At 45.4% G+C, this 24863-nt stretch overlaps 1 protein-coding gene across 1 annotated transcript; it reads left to right on the forward strand.

Annotated features, from left to right (window-relative positions):
• Window positions 1-23489: 23489 nt before the first annotated feature.
• Window positions 23490-24863, forward strand: LOC123120036 (protein spaetzle 3; the record flags this gene model as incomplete). Its single annotated transcript, XM_044540047.1, is given in 1 exon segment — window positions 23490-24863. A coding segment is annotated over 1 exon segment (313 nt), but the record flags the coding sequence as incomplete, so codon positions are not given.

Genomic DNA, 24863 nt, shown 5'->3' on the forward strand with positions numbered 1-24863 from the left:
AACTCTAACCCTGGGTAGACAGTACCAACCTACATCCCCTACATCTGTTAGCCTACCACTGGAAGCGGTCATGCAACATACTCAACTATGCTAGAGCCCATAATAGCTTGTGGCTGCACACAGAAGTTTCTAGCATGAATAATCTTATGATCCCTTTGAGCCTGGGTGGCATTCCATAGGGTGATCACACGGGTCCTCCGGGATCCCCTTGGGCAAGCACTGGGTTCTCCGGGTGCCCGGCAAACCACTGGGTGCTCCAGGGTGCCCCTACCAATCCACCCAGATGTGTATTAAAGTAGCCACCTTAAGTTAACCATTAAATAATAACTCTCACATCTGTCATGAATTCTCTCAAAACCAAACCAATCGTACGAGCATAGCATAACAGTAAGCATAACGTGGTAACACCCTGGGTTTTAATTCAAGACAATAGGTTCCTACCTCATCAACTACTTCCCAATACCCACATGTAATCAAATCCTAACCATGCAATGTTTGAGGGTTGAAACTAATGCATAAAAACTGGGTATGAAAAGTATGATCAAAGTGTGAACTTGCCTTGTACTGTTGATGAAGATGATTCGCACTCATAACTCCTGATAGTTCTACTCATCAAACTCCGGTCAATCTATCGTGAGCAAGCAATAGCAATCACACATAAGCAATCACTCCAAATATCGGAAAGAACGAAGAAAACAATTCGAAAAACCTCAAAACCAAGCAAATAACTCTTGCAACATAAAAAACTTTCTAACAGTACCAAAATTATGTGAATTTGGCCTTATCAGAAAGTTTAGGTCAAGAGCTTCGATTTGCAAAAAGAATCAACTCAAACGGAGTTATAAAACTCGAGTTATGAACAAGAGGAGTTTGAATACAAATCTGTTTGAAAAACAAATTTTAAAATTTCAAAAAACATGTTTAAGTTGGATTACTGGATAGAGGGATTTATAACAAAGAAATTGGTGTTGGTTTCGTTGGATTTGGACAAACGAGTAAAAAGTTATAGCCGTTTGAAAATTAGGGACTAATCTGTAAATAAAATATTCATGGATAGGTCCCTGGCCGAAATTAAAAAGAAAAAGGAAAATCTATCGAGCGAACGCTCGCTAATAAAGTCTAACGAACGAAAACTGTTCGTTAACAGAACTAACTAATGAACGTTCACTAATGATCAAATCTGAAAAAATAAAACCTGCTAAAAGGAAAACCGAAGAAAACCTAAAAGAATAAACCGGACCGGGCGGTTTATTACCGGTTCGGTGGTATTCCGTCGAAAATCGGCGGCGGCGGTTTCCGGCGGCAGCGGCGGATCCGCTAACTCCGGCGAGGCGGCGGCAGCGGCGTCGGCGGGCGGAGGCTACGCGGGCAGCGGCGATGCGGCGCGGCGGCGGCGAGCAGCAGGCAGCGGGCGGCAAGGCTGCGGCGTCGCGGGAGCGGCGGCGCGGCGAGATGCGGCGCAAGGGCGGCGGCACGATGCAAGGAGGGGAGGCGGGGCCCGGGGCGGCGGCTTTATAGTAGGGGAGGGGAGGAGGTGGCTGTTGGAAATATGCCCTAGAGGCAATAATAAAATGGTTATTATTGTATTTCCTTGTTCATGATAATTGTCTATTGTTCATTCTATAATTGTATTAACTGGAAACCGTAATACATGTGTGAATACATAGACCACAACATGTCCCTGGTAAGCCTCTAGTTGACTAGCTCGTTGATCAATAGATGGTTATGATTTCTTGGCCATGGACATTGGATGTCATTGATAACGGGATCACATCATTAGGAGAATGATGTGATGGACAAGACCCAATCCTAAGCATAGCACAAGATCGTGTAGTTCGTTTGCTAAGAGCTTTTCTAATGTCAAGTATCGTTTCCTTAGACCATGAGATTGTGCAACTTCCGAATACCGTAGGAATGCTTTGGGTGTACCAAACGTCACAACGTAACTGGGTGGCTATAAAGGTGCACTACAGGTATCTCCGAAAGTGTCTGTTGGGTTGGCACGAATCGAGACCGGGCTTTGTCACTCCGTATGACGGAGAGGTATCTCTGGGCCCACTCGGTAATGCATCATCATAATGAGCTCAATGTGACTAAGGAGTTAGCCACGGGATCATGCATTACGGAACGAGTAAAGAGACTTGCCGGTAACAAGATTGAACAAGGTATTGGGATACCGACGATCGAATCTCGGGCAAGCAACATGCCGATAGACAAAGGGAATTGTATACGGGATTGATTGAATACCCGACATCGTGGTTCATCCGATGAGATCATCGTGGAACATGTGGGAGCCAATATGGGTATCCAGATCCCGCTATTGGTTATTGGCCGGAGAGGTGTCTCGGTCATGTCTGCATGGTTCCCGAACCCGTAGGGTCTACACACTTAAGGTTCGGTGACGCTAGAGTTGTTATGGGAAATAGTATGTGGTTACCGAAGGTTGTTCGGAGTCCCGGATGAGATCCCGGACATCACGAGGAGTTCCGGAATGGTCCGGCGGTGAAGATCGATATATTGGACGAAGGGTATTGGAGTCCGGAAGTGTTCCGAGGGTACCAGGCTATGGTCAGCATGATCGAAAGGTGTTTCGGGAGCCCCGGCAAGTGTTGGAGGGCCTCATGGGCCAAAGGGGAAGAGGCAAACCAGCCCACTAAGGGGTGGTGCGCCCCCCACACCCTTTCCCACGTTACTTGGGGAGGTGGGGCGCCTCCACCTGGCTTGGGAGGCAAGCCTCCACCTGCTTGGCTTGGGGGGCAAGTCTCCCTAGGATTTGCCCTAGGAAGATCCAATCTGCTTGGCCACCGCCCCCTAGGGGAAACCCTAGGGCGCCTTCCCCTCTCCCCTTGCCCCTATATATAGTGGAGGGGTGGGAGGGCAGCCGAACCTCTTCCCTGGCGCAGCCCTCCCTCCTCATACACCTCCTCCTCCTCCTCCGTAGTGCTTAGCGAAGCTCTGCCGGAGAACCACGAGCTCCATTGCCACCACGCCATCGTGCTACTGGAGTTCTCCCTCAACTTCTCCTCTCCCCTTGATGGACCAAGAAGGAGGAGACGTCCCCGGGTTGTACGTGTGTTGAACACGGAGGCGCCGTACGTTCGGCGCTAGATCGGATCTTCCGCGATTTGAATCGCTGCGAGTACGACTCCATCAACCGCGTTCTTGTAATGCTTCCGCTTAGCGATCTTCAAGGGTATGAAGATGCACTCCCTCTCTCTCGTTGCTAGCATCTCCTAGATTGATCTTGGTGACACGTAGGAAAATTTTGAATTATTGCTACGTTCCCCAACAGTGGCATCATGAGCTAGGTCTATGCGTAGATTCTATGCACGAGTAGAACACAAAGTAGTTGTGGGCGATGATTTGTTCAATTTGCTTACCGTTACTAGTCTTATCTTGATTCGGCGACATTGTGGGATGAAGTGGCCCGGACCGACCTTACACGTACTCTTACGTGAGACAGGTTCCACCGACTGACATGCACTTGATGCATAAGGTGGCTAGCGGGTGTCTGTCTCTCCCACTTTAGTTGGATCGGATTCGATGAAAAGGGTCGTTATGAACGGTAAATAGCAATTGGCATATCACCGTTGTGGCTTTTGTGTAGGTAAGAAACCTTCTTGCTAGAAACCCATAGCAGCCACGTAAAACATGCAACAACAATTAGAGGACGTCTAACTTGTTTTTGCAGGGTATGTTATGTGATGTGATATGGCCAAAAGGATGTGACGAATGATATATGTGATGTATGAGATTGATCATGTTCTTGTAATAGGAATCACGACTTGCATGTCGATGAGTATGACAACCGGCAGGAGCCATAGGAGTTGTCTTAATTTATTGTATGACCTGCGTGTCAATGAAAATCGCCATGTAATTACTTTACTTTATTGCTAACCGTTAGCCATAGTAGTAGAAGTAATAGTTGGCGAGACAACTTCATGAAGACACGATGATGGAGATCATGGTGTCATGCCGGTGACGAAGGTGATCATGCCGTGCCTCGAAGATGGAGATCAAAAGGCGCAAGATGATATTGGCCGTATCATGTCACTTTATGATTTGCATGTGATGTTTGTCATGTTTATATCTTATTTGCTTAGAACGACGGTAGCATAAATAAGATGATCCCTCACTAAAATTTCAAGAGATGTGTTCCCCCTAACTGTGCACCGTTGCGAAGGTTCGTTGTTTCGAAGCACCACATGATGATCGGGTGTGATAGATTCTAACGTTCGCATACAACGGGTGTAAGCCAGATTTACACATGCGAAACACTTAGGTTGACTTGACGAGCCTAGCATGTACAGACATGGCCTCGGAACACAAGAGACCGAAAGGTCAAACATGAGTCGTATAGTAGATACGATCAACATGGAGATGTTCACCGTTGATGACTAGTCCGTCTCACGTGATGATCGGACACGGTCTAGTCGATTCGGATCATGTATCACTTAGATGACTAGAGGGATGTCTATCTAAGTGGGAGTTCATTAAATAATCAGATGAACTTAATTGTCATGAACATAGTCAAAAGGTCTTTGCAAATTATGTCATAGCTTACGCTTTGGTTCTACTGTTTAAGATATGTTCCTAGAGAAAATTTAGTTGAAAGTTGATAGTAGCAATTATGCGGACTGGGTCCGTAAACTGAGGATTGTCCTCAATGCTGCGCAGAAGGCTTATGTCCTTAATGCACCGCTCGGTGTGCTGAACCTCGAGCGTCGTCTGTGGATGTTCCGAACATCTGACATACACGTTTTGATGACTACGTGATAGTTCAGTGCGTAATGCTAACGGTTTAGAATTGAGGCGCCAAAGACGTTTTTGAAACGTCGCAGAACATATGAGATGTTCCAAAGACTGAAATTGGGATTTCAGACTAGTGCCCACATCAAGAGATATGAGACCTCTGACAAGTTTCTTAAGCCTGCAAACTAAGGGACAAAGCTCATTCGTTGAGCATGTGCTCAGATTGTCTGAGTACTACAATCGCTTGAATCGAGTGGGAGTTAATCTTCCAGATGAGATAGTGATGGTTCTCCATAGTCACTGACACCAAGCTATTAGAGCTTCGTGATGAACTATAACATATCAGGGATAGACATGATGATCCTTGAGCAACTCGCGATGTTTGACACCGCGAAAGTAGAAATCAAGTAGGAGCATTAATTGTTGATGGTTAGTAAAACCACTAGTTTCAAGAAGGGCAAGGGCAAGAAGGGATACTTCATGAAACGGCAAATCAGTTGCTGCTCCAGCGAAGAAACCCAAGGTTGAACCCAAACCCGAGACTAAGTGCTTTTGTAATGAGGGGAACGGTCACTGAAGCAGAACTACCCTAGATACTTGGTAGATGAGAAGGCAGGCAAGGTCGACAGAAGTATATTGGATATGCATTATATTAATGTGTACTTTACTAGTACTCCTAGTAGCACCAGGGTATTAGATACCGGTTTGGTTGCTAAGTGTTGGTAACTCGAAATAAAAGGCTACGGAATAAACGGAGACTAGCTAAAGGTGAGATGATGATATGTGTTGGAAGTGTTTCCAAGGTTGATGTGATCAAACATCGCACGCTCCCTCTACCATCGAGATTGGTGTTAAACATAAATAATTGTTATTTGGTGTTTGCGTTGAGCATAGACATGATTGGATTGTGTTTATCGCAATACGGTTATTCATTTAAGGAGAATAATGGTTACTCTTTTTATTTGAATAATACCTTCAATGGTCTTGCACCTAAAATGAATGGTTTATTGAATCTCGATCGTAGTGATACACATGTTCATGCCAAAAGATATAAGATAGTAATGATAGTACCACATACTTGTGGCACTGCCACTTGAGCCATATTGGTATAAAACGCATGAAGAAGCTCCATGTTGATGGATCTTTGGACTCACTCGTTTTTGAAAAGATTGAGACATGCGAACCATGTCTATTAGTATATATACATGAAGAAAGTCCATACAGATGGATCGTTTGGACTCACTTGATTTTGAATCACTTGAGACATGCAAATCATACCACATGGGCAAGATGACTGAAAGGCCTCGTTTTCAGTAAGATGGAACAAGAAAGCAACTTGTTGGAAGTAATACATTTTGATGTGTGCAGTCCATTGAGTGCTGAGGCATGCAGTGGATATCGTTATGTTCTTGCTTCACAGATGATTTGAGTAGATGCTGAGTATATTTACTTGATGAAACACAAGTCTGAATTATTGAAAGGTTCAAGTAATTTCAGAGTGAAGTTGAAGATCATCGTGACAAGAGGATAAAATGTCTGTGATATGATCATAGAGATGAATTATGAGTTACGAGTTTGGCACACAATTAAGACATTGTGGAAATTGTTTCACAACTAATACTGCCTGGAACACCATAGTGTGATGGTGTGTCCGAACATCATAACTGCACCCTATTGGATATGGTGCATACCATGATGTCTCTTATCGAATTACCGCTATCGTTTATGGGCTAGGCATTAGAGACAACTGCATGCACTTTAAATAGGGCACCACGCAATTCCATTGAGACGACACCGTATGAACTATGGTTTAGAGAAACCTAAGCTGACATTTCTTAAAAGTTTGGGGCTGCGACGCTTATGTGAAAAAGTTTCAGGATGATAAGCTCGAACCCAAAGCAGATAAATGCATCTTCATAGAATACCCAAAACAGTTGGGTATACCTCCAATTTCAGATCTGGAAGCAAAAGCGATTGTTTCTAGAAACGGGTCCTTTCTCGAGGAAAAGTTGCTCTCCCCTCTCGTTGCTATGCATCACCATGATCTTGCGTGTGCGTAGGAAATTTTTTGAAATTACTACGTTCCCCAACAGTGGCATCCGAGCCTGGTTTTATGCGTTGATGCTATGCACGAGTAGAACACAAGTGAGTTGTGGGCGATATAAGTCATACTGCTTACCAGCATGTCATACTTTGGTTCAGCGGTATTGTGAGATGATGCGGCCCGGACCGACATTACGCGTACGCTTACGCGAGACTGGTTTCACCGTTTGGAGCACTCGTTGCTTAAAGGTGACTGGCGGGTGTCTGTCTCTCTCACTTTAGTTGAACCGAGTGTGGCTACGCCCGGTCCTTGCGAAGGTTAAAACAGCACCAACTTGACAAACTATCTTGTGGTTTTGATGCGTAGGTAAGAACGGTTCTTGCTAAGCCCATAGCAGCCACATAAAATATGCAACAACAAGTAGAGGACGTCTAACTTGTTTTTGCAGGGCATGTTGTGATGTGATATGGTCAAGACATGATGTGATATAATGTGTTGTATGAGATGATCATGTTTTGTAACTGAGTTATCGGCAACTGGCAGGAGCCATATGGTTATCGCTTTATTGTATGAGATGCAATCGCCATGTAATAGTTTTACTTTATCACTAAGCGGTAGCGATAGTCGTAAAAGCAATGAGTTGGCAAGACGACAACGATGCTACGATGGAGATCAAGGTGTCGCGCCAGTGACGATGGTGATCATGACGGTGCTTCGGAGATGGAGATCACAAGCACGGTGCTTCGGAGATGGAGATCACAAGCACAAGATGATGATGGCCATATCATATCACTTATATTGATTGCATGTGATGTTAATCCTTTATGAATCTTATCTTGCTTTGATTGACGGTAGCATTATAAGATGATCTCTCACTAAAATTTCAAGATAAAAAGTGTTCTCCCTGAGTATGCACCGTTGCAAAAGTTCTTCGTGCTGAGACACCACGTGTTAATCGGGTGTGATAGGCTCTACGTTCAAATACAACGGGTGCAAAACAGTTGCACACGCGGAATATTCAGGTTAAACTTGACGAGCCTAGCATATACAGATATGGCCTCGGAACACAGAGACCGAAAGGTCGAGCGTGAATCATATAGTAGATATGATCAACATAGTGATGTTCACCATTGAAACTACTCCATCTCACGTGTTAATCGGACATGGTTTAGTTGCTTTGGATCACGTAATCACTTAGATGATTAGAGGGATGTCTATCTAAGTGGGAGTTCTTAATTAATATGATTAATTGAACTTAAATTTATCATGAACTTAGTCCTGATAGTATTTTGCAAATTATGTTGTAGATCAATAGCTCACGTTGTTGCTTCCCTGTGTTTATTTTGATATGTTCCTAGAGAAAAATTATGTTGAAAGATGTTAGTAGCAAAGATGCGGATTGGATCCGTGATCTGAGGATTATCCTCATTGCTGCACAGAAAAATTATGTCCTTGATGCACCGCTAGGTGACAGATCTATTGCAGGAGCAGATGCAGACGTTATGAACGTTTGGCTAGCTCAATATGATGACTACTTGATAGTTTAGTGCACCATGCTTAACGGCTTAGAATCGGGACTTCAAAGACGTTTTGAACGTCATGGACCATATGAGATGTTCCAGGAGTTGAAGTTAATATTTCAAGCAAATACCCGAGTTGAGAGATATGAAATCTCCAACAAGTTCTATAGCAAAAAGATGGAGGAGAATCGCTCAACTAGTGAGCATGTGCTCAGATTGTCTGGGTACTACAATCACTTGAATCAAGTGGGAGTTTATCTTCCAGATAAAATAGTGATTGACAGAATTCTCTAGTCACCATCACCAAGTTAGTAGAACTTCGTGATGAACTATGGTATGCAAGGGATGACGAAAGTAATTCCCGAGCTCTTCGTGATGCTGAAATCAACGAAGGTAGAAATCAAGAAAAACATCAAGTGTTGATGGTTGACGAGACCACTTCAAGTGTTGATGGTTGATGAGACCACTAGTTTCAAGAAAAGGGCAAAGGGAAGAAGGGGAACTTCAAGAAGAACGGCAAGCAAGTTGCTGCTCAATTGAAGAAGCCTAAGTCTGGTCCTAAGCCTGAGACTAAGTGCTTCTACTGCAAAGGGACTGGTCACTGGAAGCGGAACTACCCCAACTATTTGGTGGATAAGAAGGATGGCAAAGTGAACAAAGGTATATTTGATATACAGATTATTGATGTGTACTTTACTAGTGTTTATAGCAATCCCTCGGTAATTGATACTGGTTCAGTTGCTAAGAGTAGTAACTCGAAACGGGAGTTGCAGAATAAACAGAGACTAGTAAAAGTGAACAAAGGTATATTTGATATACAGATTATTGATGTGTACTTTACTAGTGTTTATAGCAACCCCTCGGTAATTGATACTAGTTCAGTTGCTAAAGAGTAGTAACTCGAAAACGGGAGTTGCAGAATAAACAGAGACTAGTAAAAGGCGAGGTGACGATGTGTGTTGGAAGTAGTTCCAAGATTGATATGATCATCATCGCACACTCCCTGTACTTTCGGGATTAGTGTTGAAACTAAATAAGTGTTATTTGGTGTTTGCGTTGAGCATGAATATGATCTGATCATGTTTATTGCAATACGGTTATTCATTTAAGTTAGAGAACAATTGTTGTTCTGTTTACATGAATAAAACCTTTATGGTCATACACACCAATGAAAATGGTTTGTTGGATCTCGATCGTAGTGATACACATATTCATAATATTGAAGCCAAAAGATGCAAAGTTAATAATGATAGTGCAACTTATTTGTGGTACTGCCGTTTAGGTCATATTTGTGTAAAGCACATGAAGAAACTCCATACTGATGGGATTTTGGAATCACTTGATGCTTGCGAACCGTGCCTCATGGGCAAGATGACTAAAACGCCGTTCTCCGGAACTATGGAGAGAGCAACAGATTTGTTGGAAATCATACATACAGATGTATGTGGTTCGATGAATATTGAGGCTCGTAGCAGGTATCATTATTTTCTGACCTTCACAGATGATTTGAGCAGATATGGGTATATCTACTTGATGAAACACAAAGTCTGAAACATTTGAAAAGTTCAAAGAATTTCAGAGTGAAGTGGAGAATCATCGTAACAAGAAAATAAAAGTTTCTACGATATGATCGCATAGGTAAAATATTTGAGTTACGAGTTTGGCCTTCAGTTAAAACAATGTGAAATAGTTTCACTACTCACGCCACCTGGAACACCACAGTGTAATGGTGTGTCTGAACGTCATAACCGTACTTTATTGGATATAGTGCAATCTATGATGTCTCTTACCAATTTACCACTATCGTTTTGGGTTATGCATTAGAGACAGCTACATTCACGTTAAATAGGGCACCATCAAAATCCGTTGAGACGACGCCTTATGAACTGTGGTTTGGCAAGAAACCAAAGTTGTCGTTTCTTAAAATTTTGGGGTTGCGATGCTTATGTGAAAAAAATTCATTCTGATAAGCTCAAACCCAAATCGGAGAAATGTGTCTTCATAGGATACCCAAACGAGACAGTTGGGTACACCTTCTATCACAGATCCGAAGGCAAGACATTCGTTGCTAAGTATGGATCCTTTCTAGAGAAGAAGTTTCTCTCGAAAGATGTGAGTGGGAGGAAAGTAGAACTTGATGAGGTAACTGTACCTGCTCCCTTATTGGATCACAGAAATCTGTTCCTGTGACTTCTATACCAATTAGTGAGGAAGTTAATGATGATGATCATGTAACTTCAGATCAAGTTACTACCAAACCTCGTAGGTAAACCAGAGTAAGATCCGCACCAGAGTGGTACGGTAATCCTGTTCTGGAGGTTATGTTACTAGACCATGACGAACCTACGAACTATGAAGAAGCGATGGTGATCTCAGATTCCGCAAAATGGCTTCAGGCCATGAAATCTGAGATGAGATCCATGTATGAGAACAAAGTGTGGACTTTGGTTGACTTGCCCGATGATCGGCAAGCAATTGAGAATAAATGGATTGTCAAGAGGAAGACGGACGCTGATAGTAGTATCACTATCTACAAAGCTAGAATTGTCGCAAAAAGGTTTTCGACAAGTTCAAGATGTTGACTACGATGAGAGTTTCTCACTCGTATCTATGCTTAAGTCTGTCCGAATCATGTTAGCAATTGCCGCATTTTATGAAATCTGGCAAAGGGATAAACAAAACTGCATTCCTTGATGGATTTATTAAAGAAGAGTTGTATATGATGCAACCAGAAGGTTTTGTCAATCCTAAAGGTGCTAACAAAATATGCAAGCTCCAGCGATCCATCAATGGACTGGTGCAAGCATCTCGGAGTTGGAATATACGCTTTGATAAGTTGATCAAAGCATATAGTTGTATACAGACTTGCGGTGAAGCCTGTATTTACAAGAAAGTGAGTGGGAGCACTACAACATTTCTGATAAGTATATGTAAGTGACATATTGTTGATCGGAAATAATGTAGAATTATTCTGCAAAGCATAAAGGAGTTTTTCAAAGAAAGACCTCGGTGAAGCTGCTTACATATTGAGCATCAAGATCTATAGAGATAGAGCAAGATGCTTGATAAGTTTTTTCAATGAGTACATACCTTAACAAGATTTTGAAGTGGTTCAAAATGGAACAGTCAAAGAAAGAGTTTTCTTGCCTGTGTTACAAGGTGTGGAATTGAGTAAGACTCAAAACCCGACCACGGCAGAAGATAGAAAAAGAATGAAAGTCATTCCCTATGCCTCGGCCATAGGTTCTATAAAGTATGCCATGCTGTGTACCAGATCTATTGTATACCCTACACTGATTTTGGCAAGGGAATACAATAGTGATCTAGGAGTAGATCACTGGACAGCGGTCAAAATTATCCTTACTAGAATAAGGATATGTTTCTCGATTATGGAAGTGACAAAAGGCTCGTCGTAAAAGGTTACGTCGATGCAAGTTTTGACACTAGTCTAGATGACTCTAAGTCTCGGTCTAGATACATATTGAAAGTGGGAGCAATTATCTAGAGTAGCTCCATGCACAGCATTGTAGACATGGAAATTTGCAAAATACTTACGGATCTGAATGTGACAGACCCGTTGACTAAAATTATCTCACAAGCAAAACATGATCACACCTTAGTACTCTTTGGGTGTTAATCACATAGCGATGTGAACTAGATTACTGACTCTAGTAAACCCTTTGGGTGATGGTCACATGACGATGTGAACCATGGGTGTTAATCACATGGTGATGTGAACTATTCATGTTAAATCACATGGCGATGTGAACTAGATTATTGACTCTAGTGCAAGTGGGAGACTGAAGGAAATATGCCCTAGAGGCAATAATAAAGTTATTATTTATTTCCTTATATCATGATAAATGTTTATTATTCATGCTAGAATTGTATTAACCAGAAAGATAATACATGTGTGAATACATAGACAAATATAGTGTCACTAGTATGCCTCTACTTGACTAGCTCGTTAATCAAAGATGGTTATGTTTCCTAGCCATAGACATAAGTTGTCATTTGATTAACGAGATCACCTCATTAGGAGAATGACGTGATTGACTTGACCCATTCCGTTAGCTTAGCACCCGATCGTTTAGTATGTTGCTATTGCTTTCTTCATGACTTATACATGTTCCTCTGACTATGAGATTATGCAACTCCCGTTTACCGGAGGAACACTTTGTGTGCTACCAAACGTCACAACGTAAATGGGTGATTATAAAGGTGCTCTACAGGTGTCTCCAAAGGTACTTGTTGGGTTGGCGTATTTCGAGATTAGGATTTGTCACTCCGATTGTCGGAGAGGTATCTCTGGGCCCACTCGGTAATGCACATCACTATAAGCCTTGCAAGCATTGTGACTAATAAGTTAGTTGCGGGATGATGTGTTACGGAACGAGTAAAGAGACTTGCCGGTAACGAGATTGAACTAGGTATCGAGATACCGACGATCGAATCTCGGGCAAGTAACATACCGATGACAAAGGGAACAACGTATGTTGTTATGCGGTCTGACCGATAAAGATCTTCGTAGAATATGTGGGAGCCAATATGGGCATCCAGGTCCCGCTATTGGTTATTGACCGGAGACGTGTCTCGGTCATGTCTACATAGTTCTCGAACCCGTACGGTCCGCACGCTTAAAGTTACGATGACAGTTTTATTATGAGTTTATGTATGTTGATGTACCGAAGGAGTTCGGAGTCCCGGATGAGATCGGGGACATGACGAGGAGTCTCGAAATGGTCGAGACGTAAAGATCGATATATTGGACGACTATATTCGGATTTCGGAAAGGTTCCGAGTGATTTGGGTATTTTTCGGAGTACCAGAGAGTTACGGGAATACGTATTGGGCCTTATTGGGCCATACGGGAAAGAAGAAAAAGGGCCTCAAGGGTGGCCGCACCCCTCCCCTTGGTCTGGTCCGAATTGGACTAGGGAAGGGGGGCGCCCCCTTCCTTCCTTCTCTTTTTCCCTTCCTCTTTTCCTATTCCATATGGGAGGTGGAATCCTACTAGGACTAGGGAGTCCTAGTAGGACTCCACACTTGGTGCGCCCCCTCCTAGGGCCGGCCTCCTCCTCCTTTGCTCCTTTATATACGAGGGCAGGGGGGCACCCCAGAGACACAACAATTGATCCTTGAGATCTTTTAGCCGTGTGCGGTGCCCCCCTCCACCAAATTACACCTCGATAATATCATTGCGGAGCTTAGGCGAAGCCCTGCGTCGGTAGAATATCATCATCGTCACCACGCCTTCGTGCTGACGAAACTCTCCCTCAACACTCGGCTAGATCGGAGTTCGAGGGACGTCATCGAGCTGAACGTGTGTAGAACTCGGAGGTGCCGTGCGTTCGGTACTTGATCGGTCGGATCGTGAAGACGTACGACTACATCAACCGCGTTGTGATAACGCTTCCGCTGTCGGTCTACGAGGGTACGTGGACAACACTCTCCCCTCTCGTTGCTATGCATCACCATGATCTTGCGTGTGCGTAGGAAATTTTTTGAAATTACTACGTTCCCCAACACCTGTACCAATTGAAGTGGACGCTTATGATAGTGATCATGAAACTTCGGATCAAGTCACTACCAAACCTCGTAGGTCGACAAGGATGCGTACTACTTCAGAGTGGTACGTAATCCTGTCTTGGAAGTCATGTTGCTAGACAACAATGAACCTACAAGCTATGGAGAAGCGATGGTGGGCCCGGATTCCGACGAATGGCTCGAGGCCATAAAATCCGAGAGAGGATCCATGTATAAAAACAAAGTGTAGACTTTGGAATAACTACTTGATGGTCGTAAGGCTGTTGGGTGCAGATGGATTTTAAAAGGAAGACAGACAATGATGGTAAGTGTCACCATTAAGAAAGCTCGACTTGTCGTTAAGATGTTTTCCGGCAAGTTCAAGGAGTTGATGCGATGAGACTTTCTCACTCATAGCGATGCTAAGAGTCTGTTGGAATTATATTAGCAGTTACTGCATTATTTATGAAATCTTACAGATAGGATGTCAAAACATTGTTTCCTCGACGATTTTCTTGAGGAAAGGTTGTATGTGATACAACCAGAAGGTTTTGTCAATCCTGAAAGATGCTAACAAGTATGCAAAGCTCCAGCAATCCTTCTAAGGATTGGAGTAAGCATCTCGGAGTTGGAATGTACGCTTTGATGAGATGATCAAAGATTTTGGGTTTATACAAAGTTTATGAGAAACTTGTATTTCCAAAGAAGTGAGTGGGAGCACTATAGAATTTCTGATGAGTATATGTTGTTGACATATTGTTGATCAGAAATGATGTAGAATTTCTGGAAAGCATACAGGGTTATTTGAAAAGTGTTTTTGAGTGGAAAACCTGGATTAAGCTACTTGAACATTGAGCATCAAGATCTATAAGGATAGATCAAAAACGCTCAATAGTACTTTCAAATGAATACATACCGTGACAAGATTTTGAAGGAGTTCAAAATAGATCAGCAAAGAAGGAGTTCTTGGCTGTGTTACAAGGTGTGAGTATTGAGTAAGACTCAAGACCTGACCACGGCAGAAGAGAGAGAAAGGACGAAGGTCGTCCCCTATGCTTTAGACGTAGGCTCTACAATATGCTATGCTGTGTACCTCACCTGAAGTGTGCCTTGCCATGAGTCAGTCAAGGGGTACAAGAGTGATCCAGGAATGGATCACATGATAGCGGTCGAACTTATCCTTAGTAACTAGTGGACTAAGGAATTTTCTCGATTATGGAGGTGGTAAAAGAGTTCGTCATAAAGGGTTACGACGATGCAAACTTTGACACTAATCCAGATGACTCTGAGTAGTAAACCGGATTCGTATAGTAGAGCAGTTATTTGGAATAGCTCCAAGTAGCGCGTGGTAGCTGCATCTACAAGATGACATAGAGATTTATAAAGCACACACGGATCTGAAAGGTTCAGACCCGTTGACTAGTAACCTCTCTCACAAGCGAGATATGAACAAACCCCATGGGTGTTGGATTCATTACAATCACATAGTGATGTGAACTAGATTATTGACTCTAGTGCGAGTGGGAGACTGTTGGAAATATGCCCTAGAGGTAATAATAAAATGGTTAATATTGTATTTCCTTGTTCATGATAATTGTCTATTGTTCATGCTATAATTGTATTAACTGGAAACCGTAATACATGTGTGAATACATAGACCACAACATGTCCCTGGTAAGCCTCTAGTTGACTAGCTCGTTGATCAATAGATGGTTATGATTTCCTGACCATGGACATTGGATGTCATTGATAACGGGATCACATCATTAGGAGAATGATGTGATGGACAAGACCCAATCCTAAGCATAGCACAAGATCGTGTAGTTCGTTTGCTAAGAGCTTTTCTAATGTCAAGTATCGTTTCCTTAGACCATGAGATTGTGCAACTCCCGGATACCGTAGGAATGCTTTGGGGGTACCAAACGTCACAATGTAACTGGGTGGCTATAAAGGTGCACTACAGGTATCTCCGAAAGTGTCTGTTGGGTTGGCACGAATCGAGACTGGGATTTGTCACTCCGTATGACGGAGAGGTATCTCTAGGCCCACTCGGTAATGCATCATCATAATGAGCTCAATGTGACTAAGGAGTTAGCCATGGGATCATGCGTTATGAAACGAGTAAAGAGACTTGCCGGTAACAAGATTGAACGAGGTATTGGGATACCGACGATCGAATCTCGGGCAAGCAACATGCCGATAGACAAAGGGAATTGTATACGGGATTGATTGAATCCCCGACATCGTGGTTCATCTGATGAGATCATCATGGAACATGTGGGAGCCAATATGGGTATCCAGATCCTGCTATTGGTTATTGGTCGGAGAGGTGTCTCGGTCATGTCTGCATGGTTCCCGAACCCGTAGGGTCTACACACTTAAGGTTCGGTGACGCTAGAGTTGTTATAGGAAATAGTATGTGGTTACCGAAGGTTGTTCGGAGTCCCGGATGAGATCCCGGACATCACGAGGAGTTCTGAAATGGTCCGGCGGTGAAGATCGATATATTGGACGAAGGGTATTGGAGTCCGGAAGTGTTCCGGGGGTACCAGGCTATGGCCAGCATGACCGAAAGGTGTTTCGGGAGCCCCGGCAAGTGTTGGAGGGCCTCATGAGCCAAAGGGGAAGGGGCAAACCAGCCCACTAAGGGGTGGTGCGCCCCCCACACCCTTTCCCACGTTACTTGGGGAGGTGGGGCGCCTCCACCTGGCTTGGGAGGCAAGCCTCCACCTGCTTGGCTTGGGGGGCAAGTCTCCCTAGGATTTTCCCTAGGGAGATCCAATCTGCTTGGCCACCGCCCCCTAGGGGAAACCCTAGGGCGCCTCCCCCTCTCCCCTTGCCCCTATATATAGTGGAGGGGTGGGAGGGCAGCCGAACCTCTTCCCTAGCGCAGCCCTCCCTCCTCATGCACCTCCTCCTCCTCCGTAGTGCTTAGCGAAGCTCTGCCGGAGAACCACGAGCTCCATTGCCACCATGCCGTCGTGCTGCTGGAGTTCTCCCTCAACTTCTCCTCTCCCCTTGCTGGATCAAGAAGGGGGAGACGTCCCCGGGCTGTACGTGTGTTGAACGCGGAGGCGCCGTACGTTCGGCGCTAGATCGGATCTTCCGCGATTTGAATCGCTGCGAGTACGACTCCATCAACCGCGTTCTTGTAACGCTTCCGCTTAGCGATATTCAAGGGTATGAAGATGCACTCCCTCTCTCTCGTTGCTAGCATCTCCTAGATTGATCTTGGTGACACGTAGGAAAATTTTGAATTATTGCTACATTCCCCAATAGTGGCCTTGGAGGAGGGGGCAGAGGAGGCGGCGGCGCTGCCGACTCCGGGGAGGAGTCCCCGCCGGGGACGGCAGGGATGGCGGTGGCGGGCTGGGCCGCGGCCTCACGACTAGCTGGGTTGGCCCAGTTCGGCGGAGAAGTATATTTTTTAAAACATTTTTCCAAACAAAGAAAATAATAAAAACAAAATAAATAAGAATATTATATAGGCATATAATATATCAAAATTTTCAGAAAATTATTTTCTATAACGTGAACATTTTTCTAAAATCAAATAAAATCCACACAAATTCAAATAATTCAAATAGTGCTACTACTGCAATAAAACTCAATAAAAATCATTTGAAAAATACCAAAATAAATTCAAATTTATTTCTCTCCAATTTTTTTATGTAGGGAATCATTTTACCCTATTTTCTGTATATTTTATTTTTGGAGAAAAATAATTTGAATAAAACCCAAATAACTCCAAATTGAAAATAATTTCAAATGGACTTTAAATTTAATTCTTTTAAAACTTCCAACTCGTATTTCATATGTTTTGAAGAAGTCATTTTATCTTCTCTCATGAAAATCATTGAGTTGCTTAAAGTTTCTGAATTTGAGTTACAAATGGAATTCAAATCTTTTCAAAACCCTTTTCATTTATTTAAATGGAAGAAGTCATGTCATCTTCTCTCTAGGTTTTTATGATGAAATGAATTTGAATTCATGGAGATAATAAATGCAAAATGAAAGTTTGGGAAAGTCCTTTTATTCCCTCTCATTTAACTTTCAAAAAGTTTCAAATTTCACTCAATTTCACACAAGCAACCACACCACAATCAAACAATCAATTAAATCTATTTATTTAATATAACATTCCAAAATTTAGAATTTTGGGATGTTACAATAGCGATGTGAACTAATCACATGGTGATGTGAACTATTGGTGTTAAATCATATGGCGATGTGAACTAGTTTATTGACTCTAGTGCAAGTGGGAGACTGAAGGAAATATGCCCTAGAGGCAATAATAAAGTTCTTGTTTATATTTCCTTATATCATGATAAATGTTTATTATTCATGCTAGAATTGTATTAACCGGAAACTTAGTACATGTGTGAATACATAGACAAAACAGAATGTCCCTAGTATGCCTCTACTTGACTAGCTCGTTAATCAAAGATGGTTATGTTTCCTGCCATAGACATGTGTTGTCATTTGATGAACGGGATCACATCATTAGAGAAATGATGTGATGGACAAGACCCATCCGTTAGCTTAGCATTAAGATCGTTGAGTTTTATTGCTATTGCTTTCTTCATGACTTATACATGTTCCTCTGACTATGAGATTATGCAACTTCCGAATACCGTAGGAACACCTTGTGTGATATCAAACGTCACAACATAACTGGGTGATTATAAACATGCTCTACATGTGTCTCCGAAGGTGTTTGTTGGGTTGGCATAGATCGACATTAGGATTTGTCACTCTGTGTATCGGAGAGGTATCTCTGGGCCCTCTTAGTAATGCACATCACTATAAGCCTTGCAAGCAATGTGACTAATGAGTTAGTTGCGGGATGATGCATTACGGAACGAGTAAAGAGACTTGCCGGTAACGAGATTGAACTAGGTATGATGATACCGACGATCGAATCTCGGGCAAGTAACATACCGATGACAAAGGGAACAACGTATGTTGCTATGAGGTTTGACCGATAAAGATGTTCGTAGAATATGTAGGAACCAATATGAGCATCCAGGTTCCGCTATTGGTTATTGACCGGAGATATGTCTCGGTCATGTCTACATAGTTCTCGAACCCGTAGGGTCCGCACACTTAACGTTCGATGACGATTTGTATTATGAGTTATGTGATTTGATGAACCGAAGTTTGTTCAAAGTCCCAGATGAGATCACGGACATGACGAGGAGTCTCGAGATGGTCGAGAGGTAAATATTGATATATTAGAAGATAGTATTTGGACACCAGAAGGGTTCCGAAGTGTATCGAGTACATACCGGAGTACCGGAGGGGTTACCGGCACCCTCCGGTGAAAGATATGGGCCATATGGGCCATAAGAGGGAGGCTAACCAGCCCACAAGGGGCTGGTGCACCCCCCATAAGGGAGGAGGCCGAATTGGAGTAGGGAAGGTCCCTCAAAAAAAAGAATTGGAGTAGGGAAGGGGGTGGCGCCCCCCTTTCCTTCTCCTTCTCCCTCTCCTTCCCCCTTTCCCTTTCCGGTAAAAGGAAGGGGGGTCCGAATTGGACTTGGAGTCCTAGTAGGACTCCACCCATGGGGCACACCCTAGGGCTAGCCTCCTCCTCCCCTCCTTTATATACAGGGGCAGGGGGGCACCCCATAGCACAACAGACAATCTCTTAGCCGTGTGCGGTGCCCCCCTCCACAGCTCGGTCATATCGTCATAGTGCTTAGGCGAAGCCCTGCGCCGGTAACTTCATCATCACCGTCACCACGCCGTCGTGCTGACGAAACTCTCCCTCGGCCTCAACTGGATCAAGAGTACGAGGGACGTCACCGAGCTGAACGTGTGCAGATCGCGGAGGTGACGTGCGTTCGGTACTTGATCGGTTGGATCGCGAAGATGTTCGACTACATCAACCACGTTACTAAACGCTTCCGCTTTCGGTCTATGAGGGTACGTGGACACACTCTCCCCGCTAGTTGCTATGCTTCTCCTAGATAGATCTTGCGTGATCGTAGGAAATTTTTGAAATACTACGTTCCACAACACAAACGTCACAACATAACTGGGTGATTATAAAGATGCTCTACAGGTATCTCCGAAGGTGTTTATTGGGTTGGCATAGATCGAGATTAGGATTTGTCACTCCGAGTATCGGAGAGGTATCTCTGGGCCCTCTCGGTAATGCACATCATAATAAGCCTTGCAAGCAATGTGACTAATGAGTTAGTTACAGGATGATGCATTACGGAACGAGTAAAGAGACTTGCCGGTAACGATATTGAACTAGGTATGAAGATACCGGCGATCGAATCTTGAGCAAGTAACATACCGATGACAAAGGGGATTACGTATGTTGTCATTGCGGTACGACCGATAAAGATATTCGTAGAATATGTAGGAACCAATATGAGCATCCAGGTTCCGCTATTGGTTATTGACCGGAGAGGTGTCTCGGTCATGTCTACATAGTTCTCGAACCCGTAGGGTCCGCACACTTAACATTTGATAACGATTTTGTATTATATGAGTTATGTGATTTGGTGACCGAGTGTTGTTCGGAGTCCCGGATGAGATCACAAACATGACGAGGAGTCTCGAGATGGTCGAGAGGTAAAGATTCATATATAGGACGATAGTATTCGGACACCGGAAGTGTTCCGGGGGTACCGGGTACGTATCGGGTTACCGGAAGGGGTTCCGGGCAACCCCCGGCAAAGATATGGGCCTTATTGGGCCAAGGGCGGGACAGACCAGCCCCTAGTGGGCTGGTGCGCCCCCATGTGAGCCGGCCTATGTGGAGAAAGGAAAAGGGGAGGCGGAAAGGAAATAGAGGGAATAGGATTCCCCCTTCCTTTCCCCTCTCCTCTCTTTCCTTCCCCCCTTCGAAGATAAGGAAAGGGGGAGGCCGAATTGGAGGAGGGCCCCAAGGCTGCTCCCCTCCCCCACCCACCTATATATACATGGGGAGGGGCGCCTAAAACACACAACAAACATTGTTAGCCATGTGCGGCGCCCCCCTCCACAGTTTACGCCTCCGGTCATATTCACGTAGTGCTTAGGCGAAGCCCTGCGCGGATCACTTGACCATCACCGTCACCACGTCGTCGTGCTGACGGAACTCTCCCTCGACACTTTGCTGGATCAAGAGTTCGAGGGACGTCATCGAGCTAAACGCGTGCAGAGCTCGGAGGTGTCGTACGTTCGGTGCTTGATCGGTCGGAACAACAAGAAGTTCGACTACATCAGCCACGTTGTTAAACGCTTCCGCTTTCGGTCTACGAGGATACGTGGACACACTCTCCCCCTCTCGTTGCTATGCATCTCCTAGATAGATCTTGCGTGAGCGTAGGAATTTTTTTGAAATTGCATGCTACGTTTCCCAACAGCACCGCGAATGAATGTTTCAGTCTTATGCACGATTCATTTCATGTAGTATTTTTTCTGTGCTACTCGGTAAAGCTTGCTCTTATTTATTAACCAAACTTCCATCTCGTACAGAAAAGAAAATCTATAACTTAACAATGGTTAGTTTGTTATTAGCACAGTGTGTGCAAATGTGTGAGTATTTAACAACTACATGATTTGTAAATATTCATCCAGATATTAATTTATCATGAGATTTAGCATAATTATGAGTTCCGCACAGATGCAAAGTCATCTTCATTATGGAACTTGCTATATTTCTTCATGGTATCTGTGGCAACTAAAAAGCACATAATGCTAGGGAGAAATGACCGGTGAAACAGAGAAATACTAGGTAGAGAGAAATGATCATGCTATTTATGGCAATACTACCTTGGGAATAGAACATAAATAATTTAGCAGGAATAGAACAAAAGGCACCCTGTAACTAGAAAACTCAGGTAACTTCCTGCTATACACATGTCATAGTCTCATTGAGTACAAGACTTGCCTGAGGTTCTGATATTTTGACTCATGCCAGCCTTGGAATGCTTTGATTGACCACAGTCGAAACTTCTTCGCCATTGGCATAACTTAGGTTCAAAGTGCTCTGCCTTCTGCAATATGCTAGTGGCACCCAATATGAACTGTGTAGTAAAGGAGGCAATTTTATCAGGAGCACAAAATTTGCAAAGTAGAGATTTCTGTAAGATAATCCGGCGTTGTTATCATTGGGTATCATACTGAGTTATGTGTTAGCTATGATTGCCAACTTTCAGGTAGTACCAATAATGGTAGAACCTAGTGATTGTTGTTGCTTAAGTAATTCAGATATCTCAGTGTTGTATTCTACTCCCTCCGTCCCATAGTGTAAGACGTTTTTTGACGTCAAAAAACGTCTTATATTATGGAACAGAGGGAGTACTAACTTTCAAAGTACTCTCTTTGTCAACGTCTTATATTATAGGACAGAGAGAGTACTAACTTTCAAAGTACTCTCTTTGTCCCATAATGTAAGATGTTTTACATTGTTTTGTAGCTGGAATCGAGGACAAAGAACCTCCTCAGGCGGCGCGCCCCAACCGCTAGTCCTAGTCCAGTCAACATCGTGTTCCCCAAAAAATAAATCTCGTCAGCACCGTGGCGCATAGTAGTATAGAATTTTTCGCAAAAAAAAGTAGTATAGAAGTGGTAGAAGAGAATGGCTGCGAACAAGACTAGTAAATCCACGGCGGCGCGGGTGGATGCAATCGCACGCCACGCACCACGGATGGCTTCCTAGCTGCTTTGCTTGCCTTCGTCACTGTTAGTAAAACTCAAGTCTCTGCTCCCGCTTTTAAAAAAATCGCCGCCCGCGCAGCCAGCTTGGATGCCACGGCCGCATGGGCATGGCGCCACCACCATATAACGCAACACCCACCGTCCTTCTCCCTCCGTCTCCGATCCATCCAACAAACTGAAGCAGGGCAAACGGCTCGGCTCGAGATTCGGTAGCAGGGCAATTCGGTGACCTGCGTGTGTCTGTGTGGCGTGCTTGCTTCTTGATCAGGCGTCGGCAGCATGAAGCACAGATCGCCGAGGACCCGGTGCGCGCCGCCGCCGGTGGGAGTGCCAGCGCGCGGCTGGGGAGGGAGGACGCTGCTGGTGGCGGTTCGGAGGGACGCGGCCGGGAGGGAGCTGCTCACCTGGGCGCTGGCCAAGGCCGCCTCCGCCGGCGACCGCGTTGTTGCCCTCCACGTCACCACCGCCGGAGCCGCCGACGGGTTCGGGCCGGACGAGAGGAGCAGAGCCGCCGATTCGCTGGCCTCCGTGCTCGGCGCGTACGACGGCTTCTGCAATCTCAGCCAGGTACCTGCCTGACACACACTGACCCTCTCTTCTTGCTTGCTGCCTCTTTGGTCGGAGAATTGCTTCCTCACCGCCTTCTCTCCCACATCAGATCAACCTGGAGCTCAGGGTCTGCCATGGATCATCCGTCAAGAGGGCTTTGGTAAACGAGGCCATCTCCTACGGCGCCGCGCAACTCATCCTCGGGATCACCAAGAACTCTAGGCATCTCGGGTACATAACCACTCTTGCTCTTGCGCATCACATTCTGGTGTTTCATCCATCCATTCGCATGTTGCAAGCAAGTGACATTGTTTTCTTATTCATCGTATGGTCAGATTGTCTGCCACCGTTGTGGCCAAGTACTGCGCGAAGAGGGTTCCGCAGAGCTGCACGGTTCTCGCGGTCAGCAATGGCGCCGTCGTGTACCATGGGAACGCAATACAGGAGGAGATCAACCACTGCTGCACTACAAGTATGCTGTCCATAAAGTTTCTTCTGCGCCTTTTTGGGGTACGAAATTTCAAATTACCAAAAAGGTTTTCGCCCTGTTTTATATATATAGCAAAGATCACCAACAATCCAGTACAACACACCCACAAAAACACACGTACACATCCAAGGCAGGATACATAGGTGCTGAGCGCAGCAACACCACCCCTAGCACTACAAGAGCCACCGGGGGCCTCAACCGTGAACACGCCACCGCAAGGAGAAGAAGCTACATACGACGCACCATGGGCTCCAAGGCGGTGCCTACAAGAAGGTTACGACACCGAAGTGCCGCCACCGCCCGACCCAAGGATCAGAGTTTCCTCCGGAGCAACACGACGGGCAGCGAGAGTCGTGGCAACGCCTTCAAGAAGGGTACGAGCTTCGCCGTCGCCGGTCAATCCGAAGATAGAACAGGTTTTCACCCCCGACCAATATTCACCGCCACCAAACGCCACACCCTGGCTACCACGCCGCCCACACGGCCATGGCCACCAGGCAGCACCAAGTCACGGGCTTTGCCCAAAAGCACCGCGACACCACCACCAGGGCCGCCGCCCCAGCATCTAGGACCTTGACGCCACCTCACCCGCCACCCACCGCTACCTCAACCAAAGAGATGAATGGAAAGGAACCGCCTTTCTCACTCCTGAGCAGTCCCCAGCGTCGAGACCCGATAGACCGGCCAAAACTGGCCACCATCGACCCGTCCTGCTGCCGGACGCGAGACGAGCTCGGTCCTACTGCCGGGCGCGAGACGAGTCAGGTCCTGCTGCCGGGCGCGAGACGAGTCCGATCCTGCTGCCGGGCGCGAAACGAGTCCGGTCCTGCTGTCGGGCGCGAGACGAGCTCGGTCTTGCCGCCGGGCGCGAGACGGGCGATGGGCGCCGCTGGGAGAGGGCCAACCCTTCGATGAAGGTAGCGCCCGAACGACGGGGAGAGGAATCGAAGGTCGCCAAGACCGCTCACCGACAAGCGGACGCCGAAGAAGTCCAGCCGCCGCCGTGAAATGACCCAGACCACCGCCATGGGCCACCACCACGCCGTGGCAGCCCACATCCACATCGGAACCCGAGGGGCAACCCCGAACCATCACCACCACCCTCGCCGCCAACAGCCGCCGCACGCAAGGTCGGCCGAAGCCCACACCGCCGCCAGCGCCACCACCAGCACGAACCACCACCTCCACCACTGCGCCGCCACTCCACCTATCACCGCAGAGATGGCCGACCACGGCCCGAGCTGCCAACAGAGTCCGAGCCCGCGCTGCCCGCCAGATGTGGCAGAAACGGGCACGCCACCACCGACGCCGCCGACCAAGC

Source organism: Triticum aestivum, chromosome 5D, assembly GCF_018294505.1.
Source record: "Triticum aestivum cultivar Chinese Spring chromosome 5D, IWGSC CS RefSeq v2.1, whole genome shotgun sequence".
Taxonomy (NCBI): domain Eukaryota; kingdom Viridiplantae; phylum Streptophyta; class Magnoliopsida; order Poales; family Poaceae; genus Triticum; species Triticum aestivum.